Source organism: Pan paniscus, chromosome 1 (genome assembly GCF_029289425.2).
Source record: "Pan paniscus chromosome 1, NHGRI_mPanPan1-v2.0_pri, whole genome shotgun sequence".
In the NCBI taxonomy this organism is placed as follows: Eukaryota; Metazoa; Chordata; class Mammalia; order Primates; family Hominidae; genus Pan; species Pan paniscus.
The window spans coordinates 110,624,605-110,640,004 of record NC_073249.2 but is presented as its reverse complement, the minus strand read 5'-3'; the positions used below and the strand labels follow the sequence as shown (position 1 = coordinate 110,640,004).

At 37.6% G+C, this 15,400-nt stretch overlaps 1 protein-coding gene across 2 annotated transcripts in view; it reads left to right on the top strand.

Moving 5' to 3' along the window:
* SPAG17 (sperm associated antigen 17) overlaps nucleotides 1–15,400 on the top strand; it is a 231,618-nt gene that overhangs the window by 190,229 nt on the left and 25,989 nt on the right. For both annotated transcript variants that reach the window (XM_057302678.2, XM_034929773.3), the window contains exons 35-43: nucleotides 426–550; nucleotides 2,308–2,490; nucleotides 3,422–3,535; nucleotides 4,044–4,089; nucleotides 6,741–6,840; nucleotides 7,064–7,111; nucleotides 10,166–10,265; nucleotides 11,038–11,140; nucleotides 13,546–13,677. In XM_057302678.2, coding sequence (XP_057158661.2) covers nucleotides 426–550; nucleotides 2,308–2,490; nucleotides 3,422–3,535; nucleotides 4,044–4,089; nucleotides 6,741–6,840; nucleotides 7,064–7,111; nucleotides 10,166–10,265; nucleotides 11,038–11,140; nucleotides 13,546–13,677 — 951 coding nt within the window. The remainder of the gene's footprint in view (nucleotides 1–425; nucleotides 551–2,307; nucleotides 2,491–3,421; nucleotides 3,536–4,043; nucleotides 4,090–6,740; nucleotides 6,841–7,063; nucleotides 7,112–10,165; nucleotides 10,266–11,037; nucleotides 11,141–13,545; nucleotides 13,678–15,400) is intronic.

The following is a 15,400-nucleotide window of genomic DNA, read 5'->3' as shown; positions in this document are numbered from 1 at the left end:
CAGTCACCCTGACTGCAAGGGAAGGTTCATTCACAGAGTATATATAGGTGGCAAAACCAGTTTTTGCTGTAGTCTGGAGCAGGATCTTTTTGAGGCACATAAAGTAGGGTTCACAGAGAGGGAAAAAGATGGACTCAACAAGTTTATTGGGAGAACTGACAGAACTTGTATGTGGTTGATGAGGGACGATGAAGTGTCAATGAATACTTCCAGGTGATCTAAATCCAGTCTCTAGGTGTCACAGTGACTAAAAGCTTCATCCTTCTTATTTGATCGTAAGGTTCCTAAGTATAGTCATTGTGTCTCATTAATCTTTCATGTCTAAGTCTGTTCAAAAAGAGCTTGTTGAATTTAGTCAATGCGTTTTCATTTTCTCTGAGTACTTTCAATGGGTAATGGTCTTCTGACAACTTTCTTTGAACCAGGCACCCTAACCATCACAGTCCTTCGCCCTTTCCGTGAAGCATCACCATGGCAAGTAAAAAAGGAAGATACAATTGTCCCTCCTAATCTCCGGTCAAGGTCATGGGAAACATTTCCCTCAGTTGAGGTATATAATTTCTTCTAAAAAGTCATTTTATTAGCGTATATATCCATCCAAGGGCAATGGACCAGAGTCTTAAGTCTCCTCCCATATATTCATATATTTTCATTCTTATGTAAATTTTTAATGTGCTCAAGGAGTTTTATATTTGAAGATTCTAACATTTGTAGATGTGGCAACAACATTTCAGAGGAATACTCCTGGCTAGCTCATTTCAGTTTTATTTCTTTTATCCTGTATTGCAGGCTTGAACATCTTCCTATAATATGCAAACATTCTTTCTGAGTAAGCCAGGTTACACCTCTGTCATGGAATTACTGATATTATATCATACAGAAATCTTTCCTTCTCTCATTTCTTATTTGTTAATTTTAACACACAATTTTGTGCCTTTTACTCTCCCTTTTTTTCTTCATATATTAAAAATGCACGAACTGACCATCTAAGAATAATATGAAGGATTTTACGCACATTTGCAATTGCAGTGTTAGAAAGTAAACATTGTAATTATGTCAGTTAAGAGAAGCTCCAGCTAAATTTTTTTTAAAAATAAAATATCTTGGGTAAGAATCAATGAAGTCCTGCATCTTGCATAATTTACCATTTCATTTTACAAGCAATTTATGTCACATGTCCAACATATTGTCAGGTGTTAAATAATTAAATCAGTGAAGCTATTGATGGTATGATCAGAGATTGATAGTAGTGTTAATTGAGATAATGTTTTTGATTGTCATCATTTTTGCTGTCCTACACTAAACCTTGTAATAGCAAACACAAATGATGAACATTTAAGATTACAATGACCTCCTAGCCCTGTGGTTAAATTTGGTGACTATAGTCAACATGGTAATATGAAGGTGACTTGAATTCTGGTCCTGATTCTACCCCTTATTAAAGTGGGATCTTGGACAAGTCACACTGGGTCTCCATATCCTTCTCTGAAAATGAGGAGGTCACACCAAATGGCACACTAAGGCTATATCCAAATTTTAAGTACTACATGATGACAAAGGGTATGCCACATCTAAGATTATTGAAGGAAGTTTATTCTCATCCTCTGAAACCCTTATGCTCTGACCTTCTACATCTGGTAGGAGTGGCACAGGCCTGCAAAGCCCCTAAGTGGCTGTCACAGGCCAGGCCTTTTGAAATGAAGCACATCCAGCACACCTGAGAACATAGTAGGGCAGCAAAGCACACTATTCCTGAAAATCGATCACAAGTATAACATATAGTGTGAGTTTACTCTAAGGTAGATTTTTCTGCCCCAGGGATCCTCAGACTCTGGAGGCATGCTTAATCTAGATTAAGCTCAAAGATGGCCCAGATCTATGGAATTATTTCTCTTGCAAAGAATCTTTCTAGGTCAAAATCAACACAGAACCAGAAAGTGAAAGACTGCTCAGTTCCAGATGTCTTCAGCTACTTGTGGGTACTAAGAAATAGCCACATCCATTTGTCATAAGCTAGGCTGCTATTACATTGCTTAGCACTCTTCTACATCCTACCCAGGACACCATGCAACAGGATTTTTAAATATCCAGTATCTTGGTAACATAAATAAAGAGGAAAGCATGCCCAGTTCTGTTATCGATTTTCCTTATATTTGCAGAACTTTTTGAGGTTAAGGATTTTTTTTCACCACTGTGTCCCTAAAAAGTTATTATGATATCTATGTAATAAATGAACAGTTAAAAAAAATTTGAATGTGAAAACGTTCTGATTTCTTTGGTGGTGTTATTGCTTTGTTTTGTTAACAGAAAAAAACTCCAGGACCTCCGTTTGGTACTCAGATTTGGAAAGGCCTTTGCATTGAGTCCAAACAGCTAGTGAGTGCCCCGGGTGCCATACTCGAGAGCCCCAGTGTGCTACAGATGCGCCAATTCATTCAGCATGAGGTCATAAAGAATGAGGTGAAACTGAGGCTGCAGGTTTCCCTTAAGGTAATGGAATCTAGGTAACCTGACCCAAAAGAATCAGAAACAGAGCAATCGTTGCTTTTGGTTTCCTAAGAAACCTGAAATTATGTAATTCTACCAATATTTGTCTAGTGCAACACAAGGATGTCACAGAGTAGAGGGTTGAGAGGTAGAAAATATTTAATGGTTCCCATAAGGTGTAGAAATTATTAAGAAGCCCCAAAGACATTGAAAAAGTAAGAATTTTTTGTAAGTGATTACTATATAGTGCCCTCCATCTTTGTCACTGTATAGAAAACTGAGATAGTGACCACTGGAAAAAGACAGAACTACATATTAATATGTTTGTCCACAGAGTAAAAGGCTTTGGAAGTGGTCTAAGAATTTGTAAATACATAGTTAATTGTATGATCATGTCTATAACATCTCAAGTTTGTTAACTCCCTCAGTACAGGGATTATATGTGTTTTGTTTATGGTTATATACCTAGCACCTGGCACAGAGCAGGGTATTATTAGTTATAGAAATTGATCAAATACTTATGAAAAAAATAAAGTTCGTTTCTCTTCGAAGCAAAGACATGAACTAGGCAAATTCCATTTACAGGTAAAATAAAAAAACTGTACCTGAAAGGATCCTACACATCATCTAACCCAATTCTGTCCATTTTATTGATGAGGACACTTAAGTGCACAGTTAGAAACAGGGCCTCTCTGAGGCCCCCATGCAGTTCTATCCTGTGGCCCTTAAAGCTTTGCTTTTGCACTTTTCAGGTTTTTCCTATTAACATATTAAGAAAAAGTCTTTTCAGGTTGTTTGACTAGTAAACAGTTGTTGAGCATTGTAAACCTATATATTCTTCATTTTTTGTAATATTTCAAGTTGATGACCATTTTTGTATCTCTCTCTTCCTAATTCCTAGTTTTTGTCTATGTATTTTATTCTGCTGATTTAGGATTACATAAACTATATTCTAAAGAAAGAAGATGAGCTGCAGGAAATGATGGTTAAAGATTCCAGAACTGAGGAGGAGAGAGGCAATGCTGCTGATCTCCTCAAGCTGGTTATGGTGAGAAAATGCCTTGTATACCCGTGTTCTTACTATTGTTTCAATATTAAATGTTTCAGGACAAAATATCCTAAGAAATAGCTGCTTCTGCCACTTCCATGAAGCATTTGCTCCCTCCTCATAATTTTCAATTTTTGTGGAAATCCATTTCTCTATATATTGCATTTTCCAAATACATTTTAGGCTCTTCATAAATAATTCACAAGGCCCTTAAATGAAACTTTTATTGTCTTCAAAAGAAATTGATATTTATTGAAATGCTGAATGAACTAATGAATGAAATAGAAAAGAAGAAGAAAAAGGAATTTTTACAAGTTAAAATCATTTCCATTTTTAGACATTAGTGAAGTAGAAAGAATGACCTACAAAAATTAATTTTATATCAGTATTTTTAAACTAATTCATTTTATAGTAGTTTTTACAAAAGATCAGCTTGAGAGAATGTTTCTAAACAAAGTAAGTCTTGTAAGTAATATAATCATCATAAGTAATTCTATCTTCATTTCAGTCTTTCCCTAAAATGGAGGAAACTACAAAAAGTCATGTTACTGAAGGTAAGTTGCATTTAATATTCCTCTGCAGTATATTTACAAGTTTCAAAGGAATCATCTTAAATACACTTATCGGTCATTCTCTTATCTGATAACAAGACACCATGTACATATCTCCATTCTTGTATCGGCCATGTTGTGTTGTGGTGGTTTATATTTGTAAGTCATTCTGCCTGTATTGTTCTGCCTGAGCTTTGACATCCTAGAAAACCATGATTTTCTCTCATTCATCTTTAACTTTCATCCATTAAGTGAAAAATGTTGACATTTGACTTTTATGTTAGCCTCAACTATAATGAAGATATAGGAAGGAAACAGTCAACCAACCAACAGCCTGCCCTCCCACACACAAAATTTTTGAGCAACTACACTGTTATAACCAAAACTTTGCACTGTTTTACACTATATGTAGTGCAAGTAGTTTACTCTTAAATCTCATTCAAAGAATATTCATTTGGAGGTATATATACACAGCCCTAACAAATGTGGTTAGATGGTTTCATAGCTCACAGCAAACAGGCAGTAGGAATTTGGTGGGTTTTTGTTTTGTTTTGTTGGCGTTATGGCAAAGATCATAAACTGGCAGCCATGCGCTTCATTCAGCCCACAGATAGGTTCTGAGTATCCTCCACAGTGTGGGCTTGTACAGTTGTTTTTATTGTTGTTGTTGTTTATCCAGATTTTTCTCTTCTTGAAATCTCACATTATTACATAGTAAATTTGGCTGAAGATAATTGACAGCTGCTTCTTTAGAATGACCATCACAGGAGTCCATCACAACCCCCTATGTCTCCGTGTCCCTATACTCTGTGGTCACCCTTTTACCCTGGGCAACTCCTGTAGTAGGGTGGCCAGATTTAGTGAATAAAAATAAAGAAGGCCTAGTTAAATTTTAGATGAATGACAAATAATTTTTTTTACTATAAGTACACTATAGTTTGGATGTTTGACCCCTTTAAATCGCATGTTGAAATTTGATCCCCAGGCCCGGGCTGGTGGCTCTTGCCTGTAATCCTAGCACTTCGGGAGGCCAAAGTGGGTGGTTCTCTTGAGCCCAGGTGTTGGAGACCAGCCTGGGCAACATGGCGAAACCCCATCTCTACGGAAAATACAAAAAAAAATTAGTCAGGTGTGGTGGTGCATGCCTGTGGTCCCAACTACTCTGGAGACTGAGGTGGGAGGATAGCTTTCACCTGGTAGGTGATGGTTGCAATGAGCAGAGATCATGCCACTGTACTCCAGCCTGTGCAACAGAGCAAGACCCTGTCTCAAAAAAAAGAAAAGAAATTTGATCCCCAATGTTGGAGGGAGGAGGGGCCTAATGGGAGGTGTTTGGGTCATGGGAGTGGATCCCTCATGAATGGCTTGGTACCTTCTGTCCTCTTGGTGGTGAGTGAATTCCCACTCTATTAGTTGCCATGAGAGCTGGTTGGTAAAATGAGTCTGGCATCACCCCTCTCTCTGTTGCTTCCTTTTTCGTTATGTGATCTCTATACATGCCGGCTCCCCTTCCCCCACTTCCATGAGTGGAAGTAGCCTAAGGTCCTCACCAGAAGCAGATGACCGCACCATGCTTCTTGCACAGCCTGCAGAATTGTGAGCCAAAGAAACCTCTTTTCTTTATGAATTACACAGCCTCAAGTATTATTTTATAGCAACACAAAGCAGGCTGAGACACAGTGTGTCCCCAGAAGCCTGGGATATACTTATAATAAAAAGTTGTTTGTTTATTTGAAATTCAAATTTAACCAGGGTCCCTATACTTTATCTGGCAACCCTACACTGTAGCTTTTGAATTTTTAACCTCTGGGACAAGGAACAGGCACAACAAAGGAAAACACATAGGTTTTCCAAAAGTGAAATACAAACTAACATATTTTTTAAACAAACAGTTCCAGGAAATAAACAGCTGTTGCATACCTGACATGTTAATTAAAATGATCCTAAATCAATATTTTCCCATAGTATTTCCTAAAACACTCAGCTATGAGAAGACTCCACCAAAAATGAGTTTCATATTAAAATAAGTTTGGATAATGCTTCATATTGTCTTATTTTCTTAGTGAGTCACAATGACATTAATTAATTAAAGATGCGGAAAAGTAGTGAAACCTATTTAACCTTGGATAAATCAGTGTTTCCCAAGCTCATATAACCGTGAAACATGAAAATCTTTTCCTTTTTTTAATCTCCCATTGACATCCCACCAAGATCGTGTTTTGTGAATAAACTGAGAATCGCTGCCTAAATTGTTGAACAACCATTGTCTTATAATCATGTTCTTAGATTCGGGAAGGAGGAAAATACCCAGAAAAACAATTTCAATATTATGGTTAATTTGTTTTAAGGTTTGCTGCTTCAGATATGAGGAAATTCAGTTAAGTAGAACACCACTTCCCCTAATAATTTGGGATAAATGAGATATCACTGCATTTTACATTTTGACTATAAGTTGTGTGTTTTCTAGTAGGATATTTCATAAAAGTAGTCTAGTTTTCTGTTGTATTACAGCTTGGTCATGTAAGTCCTAGTAAACACATGATAGATTAACTATATAGGCTCTTAACAGGCATCTCAAATGAGTAATTGTGTACTGATTGTGTGTTGCCCTATAAAGAAGTGGGGATAAAAGTTAAATACATCTATGTTTAAAGTTGCAGCTCACCTAACTGATTTATTCAAGCAATCTTTGGCTATGCCTCCAAAATGCCCACCAGACACATTTGGTAAAGATTTCTTTGAAAAGACATGGAGGTAAGCTAATCCAATAATGTGTTCTAATTAGTATTAGGTATGCAGTGATTGAGGAAATGCAATATGCAGGTGCTATAACTTTTGGTGACTACATCAATGAATTCACAGCCCTTCATCTCCCATACTATTAATAATTCATCATATAGTGGTGAGGGTTTTTGGTTTTGTTTTTAAGCTGAAATCATTGCCCCTTTTCACCATACTTTCCTTTCCTTTCACATAGACACACAGCATCCTCAAAACGCTGGAAAGAAAAGATGGACAAAACGAGGTAATTATACCCCAAAACGCACATAAGGACCTGAAAGGGCCCAGAGTAATAGACTGAGAATGGGATAGGCCAAAAAGTCCTGCCAGGCACCCAGATGTTATTTGATTCTCTTCTGCAACATGTCTACCAAGTGGTCATTCAGCTCTGTGTGATGACATCACTGTCTCTTGAGGAAACCCATTTGACCATTAGATAGATCCTCTTCCTCTCCTAAGCAAGAAAGCTCTCTAGGCCCTCAATGTGCTTTTGGCGATTCTGATATACTAATAAATATTCTGGAACTTAATGCAGAACACAGTCATAAACTTTCAAGGTTCTTATAATTCACAGGAGGAATGTGCTGTAAGCATTATATGGTTTGGTTTCCTTTTAGTCCTAGCTGGGGATTTCAACTCCAGCTGTCTTGTCAAAGAGAAAAGAAGCCAGATATATTTGTGGACTATGTAGCAGTACTTATGAAACTACCTATTGTACACATTTGCATGGCTTCTCTTCAGGATAACTTCAGGATTAATATGTTTCTTCATAAAAATGTCAGGGTTGTCTTGTGAAATGTGTTAGGGGAGTGCTGAGATAAGATTTTAAGCCTCATGGGTCACCTCCCCTATACAAGGTAAAACTAGAAGGGATATACTGTCTGCAGGGAGGATAGCTTAAGTTTTGCGTGACATGACAGTCTTTATAAGGAAATGAAGACCCAAATAAATGGCTAAACCTGAGTGTCTTTATGCTAGGTTTGATGAAGAATGGACACTCATGGAGAAATATGATAGGGCAAAAAAGCACAATCTAATGGTAATAAGCTGGGGGGCTATAGCAAGGTCTGTTGCTCAGATTCCTCTCTGTGCATCTGTGTCTTCAGAGATAAGGATGCTCCTTTCCTGTGGGTATTGCAAGGGCACCTCTCATGAGAGAGTCTTATGAGCTGCTTCAGGGGAAGGTCAGAAAATCCTTTCTAGGTTTTATGTCCTGCTTCAGGGAAGAAGAGCAGAGGGAAGGTGAGAGTAACTTTCCTGCTTCTGCCATTTTCTCAAATTCCTTCAGCTGAAAATATCCAGTGTGTCAAGGTGCCATATTTTAAGGTAGTGTGCCCTGAAGCACATTATTATCAGAATATCCCTAAAAGCTTCTCCAAGAGACAGTGATTGCCTGAGAGGAAGGAGATTGAGAGATGGGGTATAGGATGAGATGGAGACTTCATTATTACGTACTCTTGAGTGTTCTTTAAACTGTGTACATATGCCTGTATTATCTATACAAATTTTTTAAATTTTGAAAGATTAACAATTTCAAGTTTTAACTTATATGTATATAATGGCAAGCCAGTGAAAGTTTTTTGAAGAAGAAGAGTGAAACATATAGTTAGATGAGTGTCACAGAAATACAAGTGTTGGCAATGTGGAAAATGAACTGGGTCAAGGAAAGAGAAAGTTTCAAGGAAATAGAAGCTGGTCAGCAAATGTCAGATGCTGTAGAAAAATCAGAAATGGGAATGAAAAAAGGAATTTGAGTTTATCAGTTACAAGGTTGATTAGTTTCTTTTGTGAGAATAATTTTAAGAGAGTGGTGGGCAGCAGCCAGACTGCCACAGATCGATGAGTGAATCCAGTGAGGCAGTAGAGATAAGAAACTTTTAATGGGAAGTGAAAGTTGTTTAAGTAAGGTTGTATTTTGGTCATGCCTGTCTGATCTTTCCAGACAGGTCAACTAGTATAAGAGCACTGGTCACCGATCCAGTCAGTTACAATTTGATTACTTACAGAATGTATGATGCTGGCTGGTTGTTTCACTTCGGTAACATTTACTTCAGGAGTTCAGTTAGCTCATCAATAAACTGAGGCTAATTGGACTGCCAAATATCTAAGGTCTCTTTTAGCTCTCACACTGGGGGACTGACGGCTGACTAGCATGTGCAGTTGTCAAGATCATGGGTTTGGAGGCAAGCAACCTGGGTTTTAATTTAGATTCCACCCTTTATTGGTAATGTGATTTGGAATAGGTTACTTAACCTCTCTATGATTTGGTTTTTCAACTCATAAAGTGAGGATAAAAATAGTAACTCCCAGGGTTATTGTTAAGATTAAATGTAAAATATTTTGCAAAACTTAAGTTTTTTAGTGCAATAAGCACTTAAAAATGAAAACTATTTCAGGGAGGATTGAGTTCAGCTACATTTAACAGAAAACCTCCAAATCAGTGCTTGTATTAAAAAGGGGCTTATTTTCCTAACGTGAAAAAAGTCAGAGGTGGGCAGTTGATGGTAGGAAGCACCACAACATCATCAGGAATTCAGATTCCTTCTTTTTATCTGTTCCATCGTTCTTAGTACATCATTTCCATGCTCAAGCTTACTTCATAGTTGCAAAATGATTGCTGCAGCCCCAGCCATCACATTCATATTTCAGGAAGTAGGGAAAGACATGAGGCAAGGACAAGGAAAAGTTTCCCAGTTGAGTCAGCCCTCTTTAAAAGCTCCTGGACTCTTACCCAATGACTTAGGTTTACATCTCATTGGCTTTCCCTATATAATGTCTCCCCAACATAGGGGTTCTGGTATTGGAAAGCAGTATTATCCTGATTGCTTTTCTTTAACTCTATAACCACTGACCACATTATTCAAAATCATGCCTCAAGTTTCTGTTTTTGGTTTGTTTGGGGTTTTTTGTTACTACTGCTACAGAAATTATGAAAACCAGTAGACTCTAGCTTTCATTTCAACCTCAGAGAATTGAAAAACCTCAAAAAGTTTAACCATTACAGGGCTATGTGGTTTTTAGCCTTTTGAGATCAACTACAAAATCAAACTAACACCTGGTATCATTATTTCTTATCTTACATGAGAGTCTGATTTTTGAAGTAGGAAATGTGACTGATTCTAAAAGAAGAGAAAATTAACCAAAACAAGTTGACAAAAATATCTAATAAATTAATTCTTGTCAGTTTTATTGTTAGTGATTGCATTCATTTTTGTGGGATTTAGAGCTAAAGCACAAACAAACAACACTTTAAAATATTCTATGTCTTCTTTTGCATCATCATGGAAACATCAACCAGGAAGGAAATTGAGACAACACAGAATTATCTAATGGATATTAAGAACGGCATAATACCACCCTTTTTTAAATCTGAATTGAACCAGTTATATAAGTCTCAGGTAATTGAATATAATGAACTATAATCTAATAAAAGTTTTTATAAATTTGGTATATTGCATATGTTATTATGTAATCTGTCTTTCCTGATGCTGTTTAATTCTTTCCTGCATCGACCTGGCTGACTAACCTGTACCCTTCAAATCCATATTCTCACAAGCATGTGATAAGGAAGACTAATTTCAGGTCTTGCACCTAAGTAGAAGTTCTCTGCAATGTATTACTATCACTCCCCCATCCTGCCTTTCAGTCTCACTATTACTTACCCTCTCCCATCTATGTTAAGCCTTTTTAGGCAGAATCTTTCCTATCATTGATTGTCCTCTGATAACCCATTTTGAAGTTTTTATTCAGTTAAAATTTCCTCACCCATCAGCTGCTAAGATAGCACTAAGAGATTATGAGTTCTTGGAAGCTCAGGGAGGGAGAACGCTCTTCTCCTGTTCTATTTCAGCCTACCTGTAGGACCACAGCCCCGACCTTCCCATCACTGGCCAAAAGTTCATTAAAACCCTGAAGCAAAGCGAATATTTTCATATGTTCAGAACGCCCTGCATTTCTATGAAAATTTCAGAAGAAACTACAGGAAATTATGACTAGTTAACAAAAGCTAGAATTTGGTTAATCAGTCTCTTGTAGAATTTTAGTTTGTAAACTTTATTTTCAGGGCATTAAAAATACGTTTTCATTATTGCTTATTAATTTAACATATTTGTGACAGTTGAATTTCAGCCATGTATAAGTCTAAAATAAGTTTTTTTTTTTTCCTTTCAGTATAATCACCTGGACAGTCTTTCCAAAAAACTGCCTTCTTTTACAAAGAAAAATGAAGATGCAAACGAAACAGCTGTTCAAGATACATCTGATCTTAATCTAGGTAATATGTTAGCATAGCACATATTCCTATTAAATGTCCGTAACTGAATAATACCTAACAGTGGCCTCTTAGGACATAACCAGTGATAGCTGATGACATAGCCTACAGTGACCTGCATATGACAGATCTGGCTGAGTTATATGAGAAAACAAATATGTAAATAACATTTAGTTTTCATCCTGTATGCTTAAAATTGGCCTAAATGCATTTAGGAGACCTGACTAATTTAAAAAGCAAGGAAGTAATGAAAGTTCACTGGGGAACAAGACATTCATAAGGTCTCAAAATATCAACCCACATATTACTTACAAATTATAAGGAGGAAAATGTATCTTTACAATGGAGACATTCAGCATTTTCTACCTTAACTAAGTCATCAAACTCCTACCAACAATGAGACAACCTAGCAGTAAGTGAGTTCTCATGTAATGCAACACAAAGTGCATAGATCCTTGATATGGTTTGGCTTTGTCCCCACCCAAATCTCATCTTGAATTCCCATGTATTGTGGGATGTACCTGGTGGGAGGTAATTGAATCATGGGGGCAGGTCTTTCCCGTGCTGTTCTCGTGATAGTGAATAAGTCTCATGAGATCTGATGGGTTTATAAGGGGCAGTTCCCCTGCACAAGTTCGCTCTCTATTTTCCTGCTGCCATTTATGTAAGACATGACTTGCTTCTCCTTGCCTTCCACCATAATTGTGAGGCCTCCCCAGCTATGTGGAACTGTGAGTCCATTAAACCTTTTTCCTGTAGACATACCCAGTCTTGGATATGTCTTTATAAGCAACGTGAAAACCGACTAATACAATCCTATAGAGAATTCTTGCCAAAAATCCTTATCCAGAATCTAATCAAGAGGAAACAGAGAAAAATGTCTACCAAAATGCAGACATTCTATAAGACGACCAGCCCAGCCTCTTCAAAAATCAATGTCATTAAAACAAAAAAGATGGGATGATTGTTCTAAACTAAAACAGACTAAAGTGATATAAAAACTGAATGTGAAACCTAAGCTTTGATTGGATGCTTGATTGAGGAAAAAACAGCTATAAAAGATATTTTGGAGAAACTGCACAAGTTTGGTTAGGAGACTATGTAAGAGAGGACATTGTTAAATTACTGTTAATTTCTTGGGTATGATGATGGTGCTGTGAATATGTAGGAGAATGTCTTCGTTCTCAGGAGCTGCATGCTGAAGAATTTAGGGATGAGATAAAATGTAGCATTTCTCTCTAGTAAACTGAGTAGTTAAAATACCCAGATAGGGGGCCGGGCACGGTGGCTCACGCCTGTAATCCCAGCACTTTAGGAGGCCAAGGCGGGTGGATCACGAGGTCAGGAGATCGAGACCATCCTGGCTAACACGGTGAAACCCCGTCTCTACTAAAAATACAAAAAATTAGCCGGGCGTGGTGGCGGGTGCCTGTAGTCCCAACTACTAGGGAGGCTGAGGCAGGAGAATGGCGTGGACCTGGGAGGTGGAGCTTGCAGTGAGCTGACATCGTGCCACTGCACTCCAGCCTGGGTGACAGAGCAAGACTCCGTCTCAAAAAAAAAAAAAAAAAATACCCAGATAGAGGAATTTTCTACTGCACCATACGATACTTGAAGTTCAGCTGTCTATAATGAACGCAGCCAATAGAAATATCTAATTATGACAGAGTTGGTAAACCAAAGATTAAGGCTGGAACAATGATTTATAAATGTGATGGGGAGAAATCAGGGATCAGAAATTGGAGGCGATTAGGCTGCCTCTCAGACCTCCTGCAGCCTGGGCAGTCAGCACTAACCAAACACTGCTTATTCTCCTCTTGAAATGGAGTGAGACTGCGGAAGTCTATTCAACACAGTACTTGAGGCAACCAAGACTATTCAACCAGGGTTGGCACACACTCAAACTGAAATGTATTTGCCTCCTCAATCCTAGATAGATTTCTTTAAAATTTGTTTCCTATTGTACCTATTTCTTAAAGAGATACATTTAACAAAGAGCTACGTTTTCACAGTAATGAATGAATTTAAGTTTGGAAATTTCTAAAGATCACATCTCAGTTGCCGTTACCAGGTAAAAGTAGAAACAAATTACTTGGCCTCTTCTACATAACACAACAAGGTGACAACTCTACTATTTAGTCATAATGCCCATAAAGAACCAGCTAGCTCCTAGGGAGTACAAACTTTGCAAATACTTTCCTGTTTGTTAATGGCAAACATTATATCATATTTTAAGAATCCCTGCCTCTTAATGGCTTTCTTATATTTAGTCTTTCTAAAGAGAGTGGGAGAAAAGGTACCTCGTTCATTGTAAAACACCTTGTTCAATGTTTGTTCATGCAAACATTAGTAGTCATTATATCATTTTACAAAATATCACTTTATAAGGTTCATTTTGGGTTTTCTAGATTTCAAGCCACATAAGGTTTCAGAACAGAAATGCTTAAGTGTGCCTAGTCTTCCAAAACCAGAGATTTCTGCAGATAAGAAGGATTTCACTGCTCAGAACCAAACTGAAAATTTAACAAAATCTCCTGAAGGTATGGCAGTCTTTTTTATCTTATTGCTTCTTGAAACTGAACATTATGTCTTTTTGGCATATGGGAGATGGTGCTAGGAGGCAAGGTTGAGAGTTACAGAAAAAAATCGAGAGGGTCACGGATCCTGGAGCTATGCAGCTTTGCAAAGGCTTCTTAGCACATCGAAGTATCTCAAATAACATTTTTGAGAATGACTGCAAGTTCCAGATTGAAGGAAAGAAATACAAAGAAATCCTTTTTTGATGTTATTTTATTTCATTTTTACTTAATTTTATCCCTTTTAGTTTTCTGAGAACTTGTATGATTTATTGAAGATCAGATGACACCTGATAGCTTTTCTTGAATAACCAGAAATTTGGTACTTAGATTTACCTGTTATCTCAGCACTTTCTTGGTCCTGCAGGTGCTAGAAGAAAAACGTAAGATGTAGTCTCTATCTTACATAGCACATAATCTTACTGGACTAGCAGAAATTGAAATATAAAATAATACAGGATAATATCTAGTTACAGTGGAGTCACATTATGCTAATTTCGCTAAGATAATTCAACTAAATATAGTTGATCACAAAAGAGAGATAGAGAGACTAATTTACATTGTGTAGATGATTTTGCCACCACTTGGTTCCTGTGGGCATGTTCCATGCTGAATGTGAGATGGGAATCTACTGATGGGTTTCAGTTATCTCTTATAGAGCAAGTATTTTGCCACATTTAAGTGTGAATTAAAAGATTTACCTGGCCAGGCACTGTGGCTCATGCCTGTAATCCCAGCACTTTAAGAGGCTGAGGTGGGCCGATCACTTGAGGTCGGGAGTGCAAGACCAGACTGGCCAATACGGTGAAACCCTGTATCTACTAAAAATACAAAAATTAGCTGGGCATGGTGGCGCTTGCCTGTAATGCTAGCTACCGAGGAGCCTGAGGCAGGAGAATCGCTTGAACCTGGGAGGCAGAGGTTGCAGTGAGCTGAGATCATGCCACTGCACTCCAGCCTAGGCAACAGAGCGAGACTCCATCCCGCCCCCCCAAAAAAAAAGAAAAGAAAAGAAAAAAGAAAAAAAAGATTTACCCCATACAAGACTTTTGTGTTTCTGACTTAAACTTCTCTCCTACAAGTTTTATTTATTCAGTGGATAATTACTCAATGCCTACTGTGTGCTAGGCATTGTTCTAGGCAGGGATATACAACAGTAATGAGGGCACAGTCTGATGGAGCTAGACCCCTCCCATATCTGATGGAGCTAGACCCCTCCCATATTATGGGCAAACCTAGACAATATGTAAACAAATAAATAAGTCAGATAAATTCAGGTTGTAATAAATATTATGACATAATAAAACAGTACAATGTATGGATAGTGACTTGGGGAGAGGGGCAACATTCCATTAGGAGATTAGAAGGCCTCTCTGTAAAAAAATAGTTGAGTTGAGACAAGTATAAGAAGGAGTCAGCCCTGCAAAGATTAGGAGAGCAATAGTTCATGTAGTAAGAATAGCAGGTATGAAGTTCCTGAGGGGCAGAAACATTAAGGAGGCATGTAGCTAGAACAAAATGAGCAAAGGAAAAAGTAAAAGAAGATGAGGTCAGAGAGTGGGGCAGAGATTAGATCATGTAGTACTTCTCAGCGCAGTTTTATTCAAACGTCAGCGGAAGGTTTTGAGCAGGGTAGTTACATGGCTAATTTTTATTTTAAAAAGATCACTCTGTGAGGATAACAGCT